Source organism: Hypanus sabinus, chromosome 1 (genome assembly GCF_030144855.1).
Source record: "Hypanus sabinus isolate sHypSab1 chromosome 1, sHypSab1.hap1, whole genome shotgun sequence".
Taxonomy (NCBI): Eukaryota; Metazoa; Chordata; class Chondrichthyes; order Myliobatiformes; family Dasyatidae; genus Hypanus; species Hypanus sabinus.
The window spans coordinates 28894301-28914759 of record NC_082706.1 but is presented as its reverse complement, the minus strand read 5'-3'; the positions used below and the strand labels follow the sequence as shown (position 1 = coordinate 28914759).

Below are 20459 nucleotides of genomic sequence, written 5' to 3'. Positions count from 1 at the left end.
GATCTATGGTACTACATGCGGTACAATGGTGAAAGAGAAGCTCCCCCTGTGACATTGAATGCCCAACGTTCTATGCAGGGCGTAAATGTGAAGTGCCATAACCTGGTTCAGACATAAACCAGTGACTGTGCGCGCAGTTCAGTCGAACGATCAAATCCGCGCTGCAGCCTTACTAAATTCTTACAAACTTTTGGTTTTGAATTTATACTTCAGCAACTTCAACTTCCAACATGCTGTGAAATGATTGCACAATTATTTTCAAACCTTAATATCAGAAGAAGTTTCATAAATGAAAACGAGGTGATGAGTTCAGTTTGTAATGCAATGAGTAACCTTGTATGTTTCTGTTCAACAGACCACATGCAGTTAAGGCTATTCGGAAGTGAAGATGCATGTGCTGGAAGACTGGAGGTTTATTACAATGGATCCTGGGGAACAGTCTGTGATGACTCCTGGGATCTGGTTAATGCTAACGTGGTATGTAGGCAACTAAGGTGTGGTTATGCTTTGGAGAAAAAAAAAACTCTGAACTGTGGACGAAGCACTGGAGAAATTTGGTTGGATGAAGTGAAATGTTCGGGTAATGAAAAGTATCTCTGGACATGTCCTTCGGCGCTGTGGGGCTATCATGACTGCAGCCATAAAGAAGATGTGACAGTGGAGTGTTCCGGTAAGCGTAATTACACTATGCCGATTTTCTGCAATGTGGTATTGGAATCTTCACTTTGGAGACATGTTAAACGATTTATAGCACACATTCGGGTCATTGAAACGTAAACACAGAAACATAGAAATCTCAGAATCAGAATCAGACTCTAATCGCCAAGTACCTTGTGCACATACAAGGAATTTACTTCCGGCAGATGTTGCCTCTCTGCTCATAACAATAATAATGATAAATAAAAAATGAAAATATAGATTATACATACAAGTAGTGCAATCCAAGTAATAGTTAGCCGACAGTTAACCGGCAGTTAACTGTTCTGCAAAGTGACCGCAGTAGGGAAAAAACTTCTCCAGTGCCTATTAGTCTTAGTCTGGAGGGATCTGAAGCGCCTACCAGACGGAAGCAGTTCAAACAGTCCATGAAATCAATAGCACTTTACAGGCCTTTCGGCCCACACTGTTGCGCCGACCATGTAAACTACTCAAGAAACTGCCAACAATATCCCTACCAAATAGCCTATATTTTTCTAAGCTCCATGTACCTATCTCGACCACCGACACTGGCACTGATTTCCACGCGTCCGCCACTAAAACACAGACAATACTGTTGCAGTAAGAGGCGAGTGGGTATAAAAAACAAGTTGATGCGGAACAGCTATTTTGATTATTAGGGGGACCAGAACGGCACATTTGCTCGCAGATGTTGAACAGACTGATCATGCTGTGAAGAGGAGACAAAATTGTTAACGACGCCAATAGTACATGCAAGATGTTAGAATCGAAAGAGTGAAAGATAATCTTTGCGTAAACTGCAAAGACTGAGTACAGGTTATAGAGAAGACAACAAGGTCGCTTCTCAAGCAATTGCATCAGGAAGCGCCCTATTATCTAATGGGGGCTGTCAGCAGAATGGACACTGAAGGAGAAATTATTTCCAAAGGCTGAAAGTTTTCACTGATTGTGACATTTTGCATGGACCTTTACCGTTTATTTCCGACTATTTATTTCTTGCAGCTCCGCTTATTCTCGCTATCATACCTGAGCAGGGGAAAAATAAACAAAAACCTCTTCCCCATTTTCAAACCAAACATTCTCAGATTTAGTGTCTGAACTTGCCTGAAGACCAGCAGAAGTGCACTACCAGTCCCACGTTTCCGTTCCTCCAAATTCCGTAATTAACTAGATTATATATTTTTGTTAGCAACATGGACTAGCTACAGCACAATTCGGCCCACAACGCTGTGCCGAATATGTCACTACCGTAGAACTGCCGAGGCTTTACCCATAGCCCTCTAATTTTCTAGGCTCTATGTGACCATACAGGAGTCTCTTAAAATATTCAGTCCTTTCCTCTCCACCACTTCCGCCGGCAGCCCATTCTACACACTCACCACCCTGCGTAAAAAAAAACTTACCCCTGATATCTCCTTTGTATCTACTTCCAAGCAACGTAAAACAGTGCCCTCTGCAAGTAGCAATTTCAGACCTGGGAAAAAGCAATTGACGATCCAGACGATCAATCCCATTCATCATCTTATACACTGTACCTCTGTCAGGTCACCTCTCATCCTCTGTCGCTACAAAGAGAAAAGGCGGAGTTCAGTCAATCTATTCTCATAAGGCATGCTCCCCAATCAAGGCAACATACTTGTAAATCTCCACAGCAGCCTTTCTATGATTTCCACGTCCTTCCTGTGGTGCTGCGACCAGAATTGAGCACAGCACTCCAAGTGGGGACTGACTAGTGTCCTATATAGGTGTAACATTGCCTCTCGACTCTTAAATTTAATCCCACGATTGATGAAAGCCAATGCACCGTATGCCTTCTTAATCACAGAGCTGCGTAACAGTTTTGAGTGTCCTATGGAGTCGGACCCCAGAATCCCTCTGATCCTCCATACTACCGAGATTCTTACCATTGATACTATATTCTGCCATCATATTTGACCTACCGAAATGAACCACCTCACACTTATCCGGACTGAACTCCATCTGTCACTTCTCAGCCCTGCTTTGCGTCCTATCAATGTCCCGTTGGATTCTCTGACAGCCCTCCACAAAGCCATCCATAACATCCCCATAACAACCCCAACATTTGTGTCATCTGCAAATTTACTAAGAGAACCCAGCACTTACTCATCCAGGTCATTTATTAAGATCACAAAGAGTAGGGGTCCCAGACCATGCAGTATATGACCCGTGTACAACCACAGTTTGTCTTCAGAGGGCAAGCTAGTTCTAGATCCACAAAACAATGTCCCCTTGGATCCCATGCCTTCTTACTTTTTCAATAAGCCTTGACTAAGGTACCTTACTAAATGGCTTACTTAAATCCATATACACTGCCTGTACGGCTCTAACTTCATCGATGTGTTTAGTCAAACCCTCAAAAGATTCAACCAGTCTCGTAAGGCACTAGCTGCTTTTGACAATCCCCAATCATATTACGCCTAACGACATGTTCATAAATCCTGCCTCTCAGGATATTCTCCATCAGATTACCAAATACTGAAATAAGACTGACTGGCCTATAGTTTCCTGGGCTATCCCTACTGCCATTCTTGTATCAAGGGACAATATCTGCAGTTCCCAATCCTCCGCAACCTCTCCCCTCCTCATTGATGATACAATGATAACTGCCAGAGGCTCTGAAATATCCTCCCTCGCTTCCCACAGAAGCCTGGGGTAAATCACGTACGGTCCCGGTGAATGATCAAACTTGAAGCTTTCCGAAAGCTCCAGCACTTCGTCTTTCTTAATATCAGCATGCTCAAGCTTTTCAGTCTCCTGCAAGTCATCACTACAATCACCAAGATCCTTTTCCTTTGTGAAAACTGAAGTAAAGTATTCATTAAGTACCTCTGCTATATCTTCCGGTTCCATACATACTTCCCCACAGTCACACTTTATAGGTCCTATTCTTTCACGTCTTATCCTCTTGCTCTTCACACACTGGTGGAATGCTTTGGGATTTTCCATAATACTGCCCATCCAGGTCTTCTCATGGCCCCTTCTGGCTCTCCTAATTTTCTTCTTAAGATCCTTCCTATTAGCCTTATGTTAGGAGGCATGGGTTCCAAAGGGACATTGCTTTGTGGATCGAGAACTGGCTTGTAATGTTAGAGATCTTCTAGATCTCTAACATTACCTAGCTCTCTGAAACTTTTGTAAGCTTTTCTTTTCTTCTTGTCTAGATTTATTTTAACCTTTGTACACCACGGTTCCTGTACCCTACCATAACTTCCCTGTCTCATTGGAACGTACCTGTGCAGAACTCGACACAAGTATCCCCTGAACGTTTGCCACATTTCTTCAATTCTTTTCCTTGAGAATATCTGTTTCCAATTTAAGCTACCAATTTCCTCCTTGATAGTCTCGTAATTCTCCTAACTCCAATTAAAAATTTTTCCCAACTTATCTGTTCCTATCTCACTCCACTAAAGGAGACAGAATTATGATCACTATCTCTAAAATGCTCTTCCACTGAGAGATCTAACACCTGAGCAGATTCTTTTCCCAATACCAAATCAAGTACAGCCTCTCCTCTTGTAGGAATTTCTACATCTTGTGTCAATAAACGTTCCTGAAAACACCTAACAAACTCCAACCTATCTAAACCCCTTGCTCCAGGGAGATGCCAATCGATTTCTGGGAACTTAAAATCTCCCATCACATCAGTTCTGATATTATTACACCTTTTCAGGATCTGTTTCTCTATCTGATCCACGATGCTCCTGTCACTATTGGGCGGCCTATAAGAAACACCCAGTAAAGTTATTTTACACTTAACGTTCCTAACCTCCACCCACAGAGACTCCATAGACTATCCCTCCAGGGTGTCCATCTTTTCTGCAACCGAGGCACTGAAATGACCAACAGTGCCACGCCCCCACCTCTTTTGCCTCCCTCCCTGTCCTTTCTGAAACATCTAAACCTGATACTTGAAGTACCCATTACTGTCCTTGAGCCATCCAAGTCTCTGTAATTAACACCACATCATATCTCCAAGTACTGATCCACGCTCTAAGTTCATCGCATTGTTCACAACACTCTTTGCGTTAAAATAGACGCATCTCAAACCTTCGATCTGAGCGCGTTCCTTCTCTATCACCTGCCTATCCTCCCTCTTGCACTGTCTACAAGCTTCTCTATTCGTGAGCTAACCTCCTCTTACTCAGTCTCTTCATTTCGGTTCCCCTCACCCGAGTACTTCTAGTTTGAACTTTCCCCTAAAGCCTTAGCAAACCTCCCCGCCAGGTTATTGGTCCTCCTTGGATTTAGGGGCAACCCGTCCTGTTTGTTACAGGTCATACCTGTCCGAAAAGAGGTCCCAATGAACTAGAAATCACAATCCCTGCCCCCTGCTCCAAACCCTCAGCCACGCATTTGTCCTCCAACTCATTGTATTCATATTCTCAATGTCACGTGGCACAGACAGTAATCGCGAGATTAATACCTTTCAGGTCCTGCTTCTCAACTTCTTTCTTAACACCCTGTAGTCTGTTGTTCCCTGATTTCCTTACCTGTCCACACGTTACGTTCCCTTATGAGTGTATCTAGTGATTTCAGTTGTTTTGAGGTATCGCAAATATCTATCTCGTGCCTTTTTTATTTATAAAAACTAGTTAAGTTTTCTACCGTACGAAAATACTATTAGTACGTTTGCATTAACTACTTTGTTCTCAGAACACAAAGAGATGCGCCTTGTGAAAGGAAAACACAGCTGCGAAGGGAGAGTGGAAGTGCGGTACCATGGGAGATGGGGAACAGTTTGTTCCGAAGAACTGGATAGTGAAGCTGCGAATGTGATCTGCAAGCAAATGAACTGCGGAACCTTGGAATCTATCGACTATTACTCCCAGAAATACGAAAAAGGATCTGATCCAATATGGCTGGATGGAATAAAATGTCTCTCGTACGAGTCGACTCTTTGGCAGTGTCATGCAAAACCTTGGGGGAAACACGACTGTCAATATAACTCACATGCAGGTGTTGAATGTAAAGGTAACAGAAGGAACACATTATCTGGCGATTTGTATTCTAAACATCGTTGTTAAAAATAAATAGACAACATTTTTCTCTTCTCATCAGAGGCCAAAAAACCGGACCGGTCCAGTGTAAAGGTTTGCGAAGCACGCAATATATCTCAACCTGTTTATGCAGCAGGTAATCTAAACTACAAGTTGCAATATCATTTTAAATTCCATTTCGAAGTTATGATTAATGCAACATCAGTGTTTTCTTCTGCATTAGAACCAACGTTGCGCGTTTCTGGCGGCAAAACCAATTGCTCTGGAAGGTTGGAGATAAAGTTCAATAATACCTGGGGCACGATATGTGATGATTCCTGGGATCTGGCCGATGCCAATGTGGCGTGCAGGCAGTTGGGCTGTGGCTCTGCCCTTTTGACTGGAGTGCCGGATAAAATTATCCAGGACGTCGGCGATCTTTGGTTGGACGAAGTGAAATGCAAAGGAAGTGAATCTTTCCTGTCCAGTTGTCCTTCCTCTCCACTCGGTCAGCATGACTGTGATCATAAGGAAGATGTCTTTGTTGTTTGTTCAGGTAGGTGTCCTTGGACAATTTCCACGTTATATTCAACTGATTTGTAAACATCGTAATCATAAACAATTGAGAAAGAAAATCTTAAGAAGACGAATTTGTTAATGTTTGTTCAAAAATTCTTTTCACAACAGAGTCCGCACCTCCCACTGGTCCAATCGGTTCAGGTATTTAATATTATGGCATTTTTCCTTTATTCGATCTCGAATCTTGTTTAATTAGATTTTTAATTCGGTATTTAGATCTGAAAAGGACTGATTTTCCGTTCTTATAGACAGACAGACAAAGGTACTTTATTGATCCCGAGGGAAATTGGGTTCTGTTACAACGGGACCAACCAGGAATAGAGAAGAAATATAACATTATAAAACCATAGATAAATAAATAATAAGATAATCATGCCATGTGGAATTAAATCCAGGAGCAGCCTATTGGCACAGGATGTCTGACACTCCGAGGGAGGAGTTGTTAAGTTTGATGGCTACAGGTAGGAATGACTTCCTATGACGCTCAGTGTTACATCTCGGTGGAATGATTCTCTGGCTGAATGTACTCCTGTGCCTAACCAGTACATTACGGACTGAATGGGAGTCATTGTCCAGGAAAGTATGCAACTTGGACAGCATCCACCTTTCAGACACCACCGTCAGAGAGTCCGGTTCCACTGCCACAACATCACTGGCCTTCTGAATAAGTCTGTTGTTTCTGTTGGTGTCTGCTACCTTTAGCCTGCTGCCCCAGCACACAACAGCAAACATGATAGCAATGGCCACCACAGCCTCGTAGAACATCCTCAGCATAGTCCGTCAGATGTTAAAGGACCTCAGTGTCCTCAGGAAGCAGAGACGGCTCTGACCCTTCTTGTAGACAGCCTCAGTGTTCTTTGACCAGTCCAGTTATTGTCCGTTCGTATCCTCAGGTATTTCTAATCCACCACCATGTCCACACTGACCCCTTGAATGGAAACAGGGATCACTGTTGCCTTAGCCCTCCTCAGGTCCACCACTAGCTCCGTAGTCTTTTTCGCATTAAGTTTCAGATGATTCTGGTTGTACCATGTGACGAAGTTTCCCACAGGGTATCCTTTGTTAATTACAAAGGATATCCGGAGCGGTTAACATTTCTGCTGTAATCTTAAATGCCCAAGCAACTGTTTGGATCAGGACGTTGTAAAATTCTTAAAACTAATATATCCAACTCCTGCCAAATATATCGGCGAGATTACCTTATCCGAATATCGGGTGAATTGACTCATTATTGAGTATACAGAAAGTACCTTCAAATGAGTTCTAACTGAAACGTTGACGAATTTCCACTATGTATTAGGAAAATCTTAGCTGATGTTAGTGTGGATAGTTACAAATAATACATATAATTTGTTGGATGAATATCATCTGCGACTTGGAGAATAAGCGCATATAAGTCCTTGATATGTTAATGCTGAAGCATTTGCTATTTTCTAAGTTCGTGCTGAAATCATCGAGATGAGTCATATCCAGTGAATTTTATATCAGCATTGCACTTCCAAGCAAATCCGTCACCATATTCCGGACGTTGCGAGGTAACACCTCCCTCGAAAAGTATATCGTTGGAATCCGACCAACAGACTCGTAATCGAACCACCAATGTTCCACAACTCTGTCTTCTCTTTCCCTATCGTACTCCTTGCAAGTTCACTGCTGCGTGGCCACATAATGCTCTAATCCCTTTACATGTTTGCACAACATGCCACCGTAAAAAGCCATATCACAATAACGAGGATTAGGTGTACGGGAAGGAGAAAGGAGGCTAAGTGATATCGGGTCATTAAAACCGTTCCCTCAAGTTCAGCAAAACAAAAAAGGGTATTTCTGACTGCAGAGATGAGTTTTATTTAATTCAACAATATTGATTATGAGTGCGTGGGAAGTGTCAGTAGTGTATCAAGCTCTAACCATGCAGACAGGACGGATCAGAAAGCTCAGAAACCTCTCTATTTTAGCAGGAAGTAAAAAAAAACATTTACACATCTCTATCGGCCTTTACCAGTTGTTAATGAAGCACCATAGAACGTATCCTATCCAGATACATAAGGGTTTGCTATGGGACCGCCCTACCATGGCATGGAAAAACTATAAATGCTCAGCAGATCTGGGAAACCAGCATTCCCTCTATGACCTATTGACTTAACTTCGGACTGCCACAGTAAATTAGGCTGCATAATCAAAGCCCCGAACCAGCTCAGGAATTCTCTGATTCATTCTTTCCAAATGACAGAAGTTGCAAAAGCCTGAAAGCAGAATGCAAAATAGCTTCCAGCACGCTTGTATGAGCCTATTAAATTGATGCTTCGTAGAAAACTATCCTCTTCGTTCTCCAAATTAACTTCGTTATGATCTTGCTCTTTATTGTATAACTGCACGTTATTTTCTCTACAGCAGTACCTGTTTTTCTGCATTCCGTTCTTCTTTGATCTTCCCCCTCACCACGTAATTATGTTAAGTGCACGAACAGTATGTAATAAACACTTTTCACGATATTTCGATACTCGTGACAACAATAAACAAATTCCCATTCGAATTCCGAAATGTTCGCTTTTAGCTAGTTAGTTCCTGTGCCGAATGAATTGAATAATCGGCGCATGCCTTTCCACTTCCTGTGAAATAGGAGGGGTGATTGATAATTTCGTAGCCTAAGGTAGAAAGAGGCAAATTTCGAAAACATAGTCACTTATTTTTCCTACATTTGCACACTTACTCAACCGATCGTGGAGCAGACGGATCCCGTCTTGTAGAAGTCGGCGTCTTGGACCTCCAGAAGTGGTCAAAAGCATGAGTGATTGATAGATTCGTGGCCTGTAGATGAGGTGAGTTATTAAATTCAAATTTCTGCATTTCACTCAAAAAGTTGAACTGCAGGTGCATGTAACGAGGGCTGTATAGATCAATTCCTCCAAACGTAGACCACGAACATCAATCACTCCTGTGCAGACCACCTGGGGGTCCAAGCCGCTATCGTTACATGCACGTGCAGTTCAACTCTTTTAGTGATAATGCAGACAGTTTGAAGTTAATAACTGATCTCCTTCTACCTTAGGCCACGAACGTGTCAATCACACCCCTGCCCACCCCCCCCCGCCCCCTACCGTGGACCACTTCTGCAAAGAGCGATTCTTATTCACCAGGGCGCTGGACTCAGTGTGTACATGTAGGAGGGGACTATGTTGAAAAAATAAATATGCAGGGTTTTCTAAAATTGACTCATTCTACCTTAGGCCACGAAATTATCAATCACTCCTCATAGTCTGACTGACCCATCATCGAGGTAGGCTGTTGGTCTGGCTTGTGTGGAAGCATATTTTGCATTAAGCACTGCTTTACGCTGTCGGTTAAAATGTGTCATTTATGGCATATCTGCAGCTTGCAGTCATCTCCTGTATTTATCGCATTCCAGCACGGAGAGATGTCGGTGTTTCATCGAGCACCTTGGCCTGCATATTTGCAGTGCAGTGATCAAGACTGACATGAAAACGAACTAGATATTAAATGCTTCAAAAGCTGAGTTTGAATGCTACTCCAAGAATCCTTATTCCTCTGAAAACCAGAGACACCCCCGACTCCCGCCTACATATGTGTATTTCTAACTCACGGGTACATTATGGAGGCTGATTGTGATCATTCAAGTCATTCAACTTGATTGCAAGACTTGTTGATCTCAGGGATATTCCTAACTATTTGACATCAAATAGTTCAAAATGTAGGAAAACACAGTGATACTAAAGATTGACGAACATTAAACATCGATTTTTCTGATAGGATGAGATTTCCTTTAGTCTAGAAAGGACGTTGCTGACTTTGAGAGGTAATTTTTCAATTGGAGGATTGATTGAGAGTCATTCCACTGTTTAATATTATGGGGGAAACAAATGGCGCGCAGCGTCGTGAGGATAGAATGGCTTGAGACGTACCTTCAACACAAATTGTTCGCTGCATTGAGTTAACAGAACATCATGTTTACAAGCAGTTTTCGACCGCCCATGACCTACTAATGGGGCAACTGACATTTCAACAGATGAGGAAAAGGGGGAAACGCTTCGAGCCCATATAATGTGCTTTGTACTGTGAATTCAGTGCTGTAATTCCAATACTTTGATGTCTTCAGTTTCTGAGAATCTCGAGTTGCGAACATGGATGTTTGTGGTTGAACGGTGTTGGAATAGGCATGAATAATGGAAAACCAGGAGCAACCTTAGAGCAATGGACATGATTGTCAAGATTAATACCATTCTTGCTGATATAACTTTTCTCTTTATTCATTTGTCCATGACATCCATCGGACTCCGTGTGTGCATGCTGTTTCTTTTCACAGCAGAAATTTAAGCTCCAATTCTGTAACCCTTGGCAATAGCTCTATTACCCATAATGTAACTGCTCATTGCCGTCATGTTTTGAGCAGATTATTCTGACTTTAAACAGATTATCCTGTTCGACTCCTAGTATATATTTCAGAACTGTTGTCTTCCACCTCAAAGATATCCACCAATGGATTCTATTTTTAAGAATCTTCTCCATAATTCTCTCATTGTAGCATTTGCTTCTTTTGACTTTTCCATGTTCAACGCCGATGGCGTACTTTGTAATGTTTACTCTGTTCCGTTCTATCGTGTCCTTTTGCAAGCTTTTTCTTCTCTACCGTCAAAACCCATAATTATTTCTTCTGTTGTTTTACACGACGTATTTGACATCTTTATATAAATCTAATTCTATGAGTAATTCCGTATTATGTAGACTTACTTCGTAATTAAAATAAGCATTTCTCTTTGTGAATGTCTAAACCTTAAAATTAAAGCGTCTGTTTTAATTTACCTACTGAATTTCTGTTTAAGTATTGGAAAACAGGTTCTCCTCCATCTTCTTTGCTGTCTGCGTGACGTTTGGAATCGTTGTCGTGGGCGAGTTATTCACAATGATAGTGATAAAGCGGAGAAGAGGCAAGATTCAAGCTTTAAATTTAATTATTATTGCTCGGAATAATATTTAAAATTTTGTTGAGTAATTGTTGTCTTTCTACAGACTGTCGCGATATTATCCGATACTTTAGGGATGGTATCCTCTCCTGTATAGTAATAATAATCAGCGTTTCATCAGTTTCTATGTAGTTTACCAAATGTGCGGAACATCAATTGGCATATGTTTTATGTATCTAAATAAGCCCTGTATTTAGTGTTACTGTAATAAGTCTATGTTTACATGTCACGCTGAGGCTCGCCTAGCTCGTGTTCGTCTCGGGGAAACAGGCTTTGGCCCCGCCAAACTGGGAAATCACTATTGTCTGGATGCTGTGTAATGCAGCGCCCGGTTACAAACCCACAGTGCAAAATATAAGACAGTATACCATATGCAACTGAATCATCGAACCTTATGAATCTTAATTTGAATTTGGTTTAGTAATGAAAATATTAAAAAGGCCCCAATTCAAAGAAAAGTCAAAGATTCTCGTTGGTGTTCACTAAGTAGACATTCTGCCACATTCGGACCACTCCGTCCGGTGGTCCACTAGCTCTCTCCACACGTGTCTTCCCTCTTCATCCCTCCCGAACAAAAGATCTCGAAAAAGATAAATCACAATACAGAGCAACAATATCCGATTGGATAAGATGGATCCCACAGACCTGTTATATCCAGCCATAACCCAAGCATTGTTGTTACAGAGAAACGGTTACCTCAGCAGTGAACATAACACAGAAGTCATTATATTAGCAGTGAATCCTAACAGCGCGTTACAAACAGATTTTATGAATGATACTGACAGAATTTTCAAAGTTCCCGTACATCAGCAGTCATATATGACTGATTTCCCATTTTAATTTTAATAACGGGATTAATTCTTCAGTTTGTAACTTTAAATGCACCTGAATTTCGGAATTCTCACTTCAACAGACGCAGAGTTTGCAGGCAGAGCTTCATCTGATATTTTTTACCAAGCAATTTATGAAGAAATTGAGAATACACCCTTCAGCAAGAATTTGAACGATGCACACGGTTCAGGTATGCCTTGCTTCTTTCCTTTACTTTTCAGGTGCTAAAGACCGTATCTACCCATTACGACAGTAGAAGTCGAGAACTGTCAGTTCAAGATACCAAAAGATACTTCAAAGTTGAAACGAAAGGACATTAGAGAAATATAGAAATAAAGACCTGATGACAATATATGTGAGGGTCAATATCAGAGTGGGAAATTCGGACTCTGGCTCAGGGTGATAATGGCGAAGAGAAGAGAAGGCTCTACGTTTTCAAAAAGAAATTAAATCGTCTTACTTTCTTTCTTCTTGCACAACTAGAGCAGTGTGGAGGCCGGGTAAATTAGTGCAATGTTCCTCTTCCGGGATGGTGCAAGGCAGAGAGAGCTTTATTGTCCGCAGATCCTGCATTTGTAAGAAGTGCAGCAAGCTGCAGTATCCCACAGACCGTGTTAAGGAACTGGAGCTGAAACTGGATGAATTCCCGATTGTTCGGAAGGCTGAGGGGCTGATCGACAGGACTTACATGTAGGTCGTTACAATTATGGGGCAGGACACAGGACACAGTAAATGGGATGGTTAGCCACTGCAGGGTGCCCCCGCGGCTGCTCCCCTGAACAACAATTATTCTGCTTTGGACACGTTCGGCGGGAATGATCATTTAGGGGAAAGGTAGACTGGTCAGTTCTCTGGCAGTTAGTGCGGATCTGTGGCTTAGAAAGGAAGGGAGAAGAAGATGCGTGCTGCACTGCTAGTAGATTCATTTTGTTAAGTGATCAGTCAGATGTTTCTTTCTAGTTGAAAGATATTGTCATTTCTCAAAGGACAGGATCATGGAAAGCTCCGATCAGCTCCGAATAATTATTAAGTGGGAAGTGGGAGAGCCGTAGGTTGTGGTCCACGTCGGTAATGTTAAGAAGGGTGATTACTTCCTCCAAACGGAGCTCACGGAATTAGGAAATTAGTTAAAAGACAGGAATTCCAGGGTTGTGGTTCAGCACCTCAAGGACAACTTTGTTTTTTTTTGTGTGTGATACCTTCCGAGTCGCCGTCTGTGATTTTGTTTTTATTATTGCAATGAGCTCGTGTTTGTTTTCATGCTCCATGTGCTCTTGTCTCCGCTGGTGCTCTATTCTGGCCCCTGTATTACGGAGGACTCCGCTTCTCTCATGTTTCTCATTAGTAACTCTTTTGCTGACAATTCTCTCTGATAGTTCTCTACTTACCACCTGTCTCTCGCTTGATTGCTCAGTGTATTTTAGTTCTGTGTGTTCACATATTTGCTGCAAGATTGTGCCAGTGTTTTTTTTCTCTGAGCCTTCCAGCATTCGTATCCGTTCTCTGTGCATCTTGAATAACGACTCTTCCTGTTTCCCGATTCTGGTTTTTGGATTTCTCTGGATGTTTCGATCTCTGCCTGAACTTTGGCGCTGACTTTGTTTCACCTCGGGACTTGTCGCTCAATTAATATCACTGTGTGCACAGTTCTGGGTCTGCGATTGGTTCGCTGCTCCAGCGTCCTGACAGTTGTGATCTTAGGATTGCTCGCCGTGACACGTGCCAGTAAGACAATAAATATGAAGATTATACGGAAGGAACAGTTTGATACTGCTGCACGGTGTTGACCTGGTGGTGAATAAATTAAATTGCAGGCTGAAACGAACCTACAAAATCAGAAGTTGAGAGACTGAGCATGTATAATACTTGTGTGTACTTAAATGAACAAATTATGGTAGGAAACGCTTTTGAGCTTCGGACATGGATTAGAACCAAGAGGTTATGACATTATTATCGTGATTGATACCTGGTTGCAGAAGTGACAGGAGAGGCAGCGCAATTTCCCAATGTTTTATTGCAAGAGACGTGATATCACAACAGTGATTATAGGTGGATTGGTGACATTATTTATATGGGAAAATGTCTTAGCAGTGTTCAGCTAAGAAAAAATGTAGAGCTCGTCTGCTGAGGCTAAGTAAGTAGGACTATCGAATAAGAAAAGGACGAAAAGGACGAAATGGGGGCATTTTTTTAATCACAGAGTAACCGAAATCATCAGAACAAGTAACAAAATAATTTGATGAAGGTAGGATAGTGGATATTGTCTACATGGACTTTAGCAAAACATTTGACATAGTCCCTCATGAGAGACTGATCCAGAAAGTCATGAGGTATGGTATATGTGGAACCTTGGTTGTTTGGATAAATAATGGGCTTAAAGAAAGAAAGCAGAGGGTCTTTGTGGAAGGAGCGTATTCTGCCTAGAGTTGGATGACTAGTGGAGTGCCACAGGGATCTGTCCTCGGACCCCTGCTATTTGTGATTTTTATAAGATGTAGAATTGTGATGTAGAAATGGAAGGATGTGAGAGTAAGTTTGTGGATGACACGAAGATTGGAGGAGTTGTGGATGGAGCTATAGGTGGTCGAAGGTTACAAGAGGATATAGACAGGCTGCAGAGTTGGGCAGAAAGATGGCAGATGGAGTTCAATCCGGAGAAGTGTGAGGTGATGCATTTTGGAAGGACAGAACAGAAGACTGAGTACAGGATTAATGGTCAGTTACTTAAGAGTGTGGATGAAGTAAGGGATCGTTGTGTTCAAATCCATACATCCCTCAAGGTCGTTGCAGAGTTTGATAGCGTAGTTAAGAATGCCTATGGAATGCTGGGCTTCATTAACAGGTGGACTGAGTTCAAGAGTAGATAGGTCATGTTGCAACTGCAAAAATCTTTGGTGAGACCGCACTTAGGGTATTGTGTTCAATTCTGTTCACTTCCTTGTGGGAAGGATGTGTAAGCTGTGGGGAGGGTGGAGAGGAGATTTACCAGGATCGTGACTGGATTGGAGAAGAAGTCATATGAAGCAAGGTTAGCAGAGCTGGGGTTTTGCTCTTTCTAGCGTAGAAGAATGAGAGGGGACCTAATAGAGGTCTACATGATTATGAGAGGCATAGATAGGGTGGATAGTCAGTACCTGTTTCCCAGGTTACCAATAGCAAACACCAGAGGGCATACGTACAAAATTAAAGGAGGGAAGTTTAGGGGAGACATCAGGGGTAAGTTTTTATTTGACACAGAAGGTGGTGAGTGCCTGGAATGACTTGCCGGGATTATGGTGGAGGCTAAAACATTAGCGATGTTTAAGGGCCTCTTGAACAGGCACATGGATGAAAGAAAAATAGAGGGTTATGGAGTAGCGTGGTATTATAAAGTTTTTAAAGGATTATATTGGTCAGCACAACATGGAGGGCTGACGAGCCTTTACTGTGCTGTTGTGTTCTATGGTTCTATGGTTCTATGGACTAGTTCGTCATATATAGACAGGCGAGTTTCCTTGAATCAGTACAGAGACTTCCCAATCAGATAGAACCTGTTTCGTCTGGATATGACTAACGATTCCGACCTCCCCCACTTGCTCTAGACCCCTCTCTGACATTTTACCTCTTTTCATCTGCCACTGGTTCCTCACACTCCGTACTTACCCCTTCACCTGTGGTCCATTCATTTCCTATCAGATACTCTTTTTCTCCAGCATTTGTCCATTCGCACTAACCTGGCTTCGTATATCATCCCGAGCTGGACTCCTCCCCACCCCTTCACAATACAGTTCTGCCATATTGCCCTTTCTTCTGAGTCTCGAATCTTCAACTGAAACTTAAATTATGTCCGACCTGCTGAGTTCCTCCTGCGGTTTGAGTGTGTTGCTTTGGAATTAGAACATTTGCAGACATTCTCTTGTGCATAATTGTTAGTGTTTGGAGAAAGATCAAGGCAAGGATGTCCTTTTGCATTTGTATAGGGCCCTGGTGAGACCACACCTGGAATATTGTGTACAGTTTTAGTCTCCTGGTTTAAGGAAGAACATTCTGGCAATTGAGGAAGTGCAGCGTAGATTCACTAGGTTGATTCCTGGGATGGCAGGGCTGTCTTACGCAGAGAGATTGGGCTTGTACACACTGGAATTGAGGAGATTGAGAGGGGATTTGATTGAAACGTTTCAGATAATTAAAGGATTTGATAGGATTGAGGCAGGAAATATGTTCCAGATGTTGGGAGAGTCCAGTACCAGAGGGCATGGATTGAGAATAAGGGGTCGGTTATTTAAAACAGAGTTGAGGAAAATCTTCTTCTCCCAGAGAGTTGTGGAGCTGTGGAATGCACTGCCTCGGAAGACGGTTTGGGCCAATTCTCTGGATGCTTTCAAGAAGGAGCTAGATAGATATCTGATGGATAGGGGAATCAAGGGATATGGGGACAAGGCAGGGACTGGGTATTGATAATGAATGATCAGCCATGATCTCAGAATGGCGGTGCAGACTCGAGGGGCCGAGTGGTCTACTTCTGTACCTATTGTCTATTGTCTATTGTCTATTGAAAGAGGAGATGGATGTCAAAGCTATCTTTTTATGCCAGAGGGTTGTCGGTTCGTGGAAGTTCTGCTAGGGGTAGTTGTCGTAGCAGATACACTTGGCACGTTTAGGCGACTCATGAAAACATGGGGGGAAATGCAAAGGAGAGTTATGTTGGAGGGATTGTTCTTAGAGTAGGTTAAGAGTCCATCGTGGGAAAAAGCGTCTACAATGTTCTTTGTTCTCTGCTGAAGAATCTTGAAATTGCAGTGTACTGGAATGCTGGAAGGAAAACTGACCCCAACTGAGCTGAGGTGGGGAATTGATGTTGCCAACAGTAGCGCCCACACCCTTTTTTTATATTCAGAACACTCCATGAGTTTGTGTCATTGTTCTTTGTAGTTCCTCGTCGTGCTCCAGACATGATTTTTCTGCTGTCCTTACCCCAAGCACACCTATTCTGCATCAGTTACACCAGCCTTGATTCTCAATTTTCTGACTGCTACTATGCTAGTTCCTCACGAGGTGCCCACAATATTCTTACTGAGATGATGAAGGATTTATGAATTCTGTCTGTTAGATTAAATGAATCTCTCCATCAACTAATCAGCTATCTCTTTTCGTTGACTTTTAGAATTTGGTTCCATTGATTCCATCAATCAAATCGCATATTACACCAGTAACGCTTTTAACAACACCGAAATTAAACCAGAATGTATTGAAGAAAACTCTAGTTTTCCAGGTTGGTATACGTTTCTTTCTGTTGTTTCTGTTTCCTTTACTTATGACGTGACCTGGTAAGAGATCTGAAACTTTTCAGAGGGATTTTTGTTATTTGATGCGTGTGCCAAAAGCTCACCTGCAGCCAAGCAAGTTAAATGTTATTTCTTTGTTCGTTTCGTGTTGAAAGATAAATAGAGCGGAGTTTTGTTAACTTTTGGTAACTTGTAAAAAGCCAGGGTATGGATAAAGATCTGTCCTTCACCAAAATGCCTATCCCAGGTGATGCATAAAGAATATCTCTCATCCAACATGTAGCGGTATACCACATTGTTTACAGGAATGTCGATATGACTCATTATTCCCCCTAGATCTGGTTAACACCGAATATAACGGCGAAGAAAATAGAACTATTGATTCTCCTGATGCTATGATCCTGTTAGCCGACGGTGCGGACGATTTTCGGATGCTCAGAGTTGCCGATGAAAGTAAGTTCATCTTCCTATTCGTAGGAATCATATTTCTGGGTAACAAAACATTGATATCCTTATGCTCTTGACGCATTAAACGTGATGAGTACATTTGGTTTCCTAAAAATACATACGTTGTGTATGTAGTTCACAGTAGTTATAAATCTCACCGCTGAGCATTCAAACTTCCAACCATTTCTGTACCAAGACGCATCGACGGATCGTTCGGATGTTTACACCTTCACCGGTAAGAAATAAATTTATTTGTTTTTTTTTCACTCTTTGTGTCCTGTCCGCTGTAATTTATAATCTTAATAACTCAGTTGAGATTGGGGTTCAGTGAGTTGCTCAATTGCTGAAGGTCTTTCTTTCACAGTAAAAAGTATTGTGTAAAATATATTTTAATTTTGAATCGAAATAATCAAATCAGGGGAAAATTGTCAGAGATATGGTTTTGCTGAAATATAATTTTCTCTGTATTAAGTTGATATCCAATCATGTCGTATTACTGTCTGTTCAGGTGGAGGAGACCAAGAATTTCAGTGAAATTACCCTATGCCTTTGAATTTCATCACTGAAATTAAAAAGACAATAATATCTGCACACAATTTTGTATTTAATATTGCAGTCTTAATTTAACCAACTTAAAGTGTGAACTTTGTTTTATTTCACAGGTAATTTAGTGTAAAGTCCACGATCCCCTCTTCTAAAGCGAGTCTTGAAGAATGGAAACCTTCCGAGTAGCCTGTCCTTTCATCTCTCCAGAAAGATAAAGATGTCGATCGTCAGGTTATTGGCCTCTCACGGAGAAATAACAATGGCAGAAAGACTGACTTCTCTTGAGGCATTTATTTTCTCACTTGACACATAACTTGCATGACATCATGTTTATTCAGCTGAATGGAAATAAATCTGGTAATAAATAAAGAGCAGTATTTTACTCTTGAGCCTTATTTTACTCTTGATCTCGTATATTTTATTAAAATTATCCCAGGCTGTTCTGAAGTATGGTTTTACGGCTTTATTGTCCTTTATTTTCCTGTAGCTGTTGCCAGCCGCAAATTTATTTTGATTTGTTCAATGAAAGTTTCAAAGAAATTAAATAAATATATCATTTTATGGGTAATGTAATTCCCATACTTGTGTTTAATGTTTTCATATTTTGCCCTAAACTAATGCCAGGACATCAACATGCTGATTTCTGATTACTTCTAATCTGAGAAACAGATGCATAACATTATAAAACTCATTTACTGACGATTCAAATGTCGCGACTACTTTGGATCTGGCAGAGCAATGTGATTTACTTAACAAAGTTCTAGTCAACAGTTTGAGGCAAATATAAGTGAAAGTTAGAAATCTGATAAACGCTGGCGACGGTGCATGAGTGAGCGAGCGAAAGCGAGAGAAAGAGTGAGAGAGAAAGAGAGAGGGAGGGAGAGAGAGTGGATAGAGAGAGATTTATCAGCAAATTCATAGATGGTATTTGAGCTACGCCTATTCACACTGTCATGGCTACGGTGAGTGGAGCAGATGGATCAATGGAGAATGAGCAGTGAGGTGTACCAGTGTTTACCATAAGCGAAGAGGACATGTTATCACCAATCCGTACAGATTGCGGTCTTCGGGTTAGGATGTCGAGAATCTAATTGTGGAACTATGTACAGAGGCCCAGGGTTTGTAAATTCTCAATCAGGACTGTGCAAATGATGGTATTAAATGCTGAGCTATAGTCAATGAACAGCATCCCGACGGGGGTGTTTGCATTGCATTGCACAGGTGCTCTGAGGCCGAGTGAAGAGTGATTCTGAATGCATCTGCCGTTACCTTTTTGCGGCGATAGGCAGGGTCCTCATATTTGCTGAAATAGATGTTCAGTTCATTCATGGGCAACATCTCAAAGCATTTCATCACTGTAAATGTGAGTGCTACCGGACGATAGCCATCAGTACAGATACACGCGTTCCTGATTCAGCACCCCAGCTCTGAGATCATCGATTTTATTCAGCAGAGACTACATGTTTACCAGCAAGATAGTCGATATTGAGAGTTCAAAACCACATCCCTTAAAAGCCTTTGTATCCCTGACTTGCATCCACGTTTCCCAATTGGAATCCGCCGAGGAATCAGCACTGTTTCAACCAGTTTTATACAGTAATAGTTCTTTTAAAAGCATTAATACATCTTTGTTGTCTGTACTGACGTTGAAGCTACTGTGCCTTTTAGGTGTATCAGGCTGAATCATTGAAAATTCAGTTGACACATGGGACTGCCAAAGGCGGCCCGGAAGCCACCAGACTCATTATCTGGCTCGTCCTTAAATAAATGACTGGGGGATCATTGTGTGCATAGGATAAACCTATGGAGATGAGGAGATGACATCCAAATCTCCAATGAATGATCTGCTGCATTTAAATCTAGGACATAACAATATTCAGCTCATTTCTCTCACTGAAGTTCCCTATTATATTGCCAGGCAAGCCGATACTCATCACTGTGGTTGTAGAACAGCAAATATTTCTTGGAAATTACGTTTCCTTTACATGTAAAAGCAACTGTTACTAGTCCAGTATAACATAAAACATAGGATAGTGCAACACCGGAACAGTTCAAGATTCTGTGGAGCCAGCTAAAGGGGAAATCAATTAGTAATAACCCCACCCTACAAAACGTCCATATGTTCAATCGTCCTTATG

The 20459-nt window shown here is 41.7% G+C and overlaps 1 protein-coding gene across 1 annotated transcript; it reads left to right on the top strand.

Annotated features, from left to right (window-relative positions):
- Nucleotides 1–403: 403 nt before the first annotated feature.
- LOC132397296 (scavenger receptor cysteine-rich type 1 protein M130-like) lies at nucleotides 404–18563 on the top strand. Its single transcript, XM_059975931.1, has 9 exons — nucleotides 404–670; nucleotides 5353–5670; nucleotides 5758–5832; nucleotides 5920–6231; nucleotides 11093–11197; nucleotides 12147–12254; nucleotides 17208–17315; nucleotides 17665–17781; nucleotides 18438–18563. The coding sequence occupies exons 2-9, from the start codon at nucleotides 5364–5366 to the stop codon at nucleotides 18449–18451; spliced, it is 1146 nt and encodes a 381-aa protein (XP_059831914.1). The 5' UTR covers nucleotides 404–670; nucleotides 5353–5363; the 3' UTR covers nucleotides 18452–18563.
- The last annotated feature ends 1896 nt before the right edge of the window (nucleotides 18564–20459 follow it).

Excerpts from the sequence above, each read along its gene's own strand:
- LOC132397296 (XM_059975931.1), top strand. The coding sequence starts at position 5,364 with ATGCGCCTTGTGAAAGGAAAACACAGCTGCGAAGGGAGAGTGGAAGTG. Across the intron at positions 5,671-5,757 it reads TGCAGGTGTTGAATGTAAAG|AGGCCAAAAAACCGGACCGG; the intron begins GTAACAGAAGGA and ends TCTTCTCATCAG. Across the intron at positions 5,833-5,919 it reads TCAACCTGTTTATGCAGCAG|AACCAACGTTGCGCGTTTCT; the intron begins GTAATCTAAACT and ends CTTCTGCATTAG.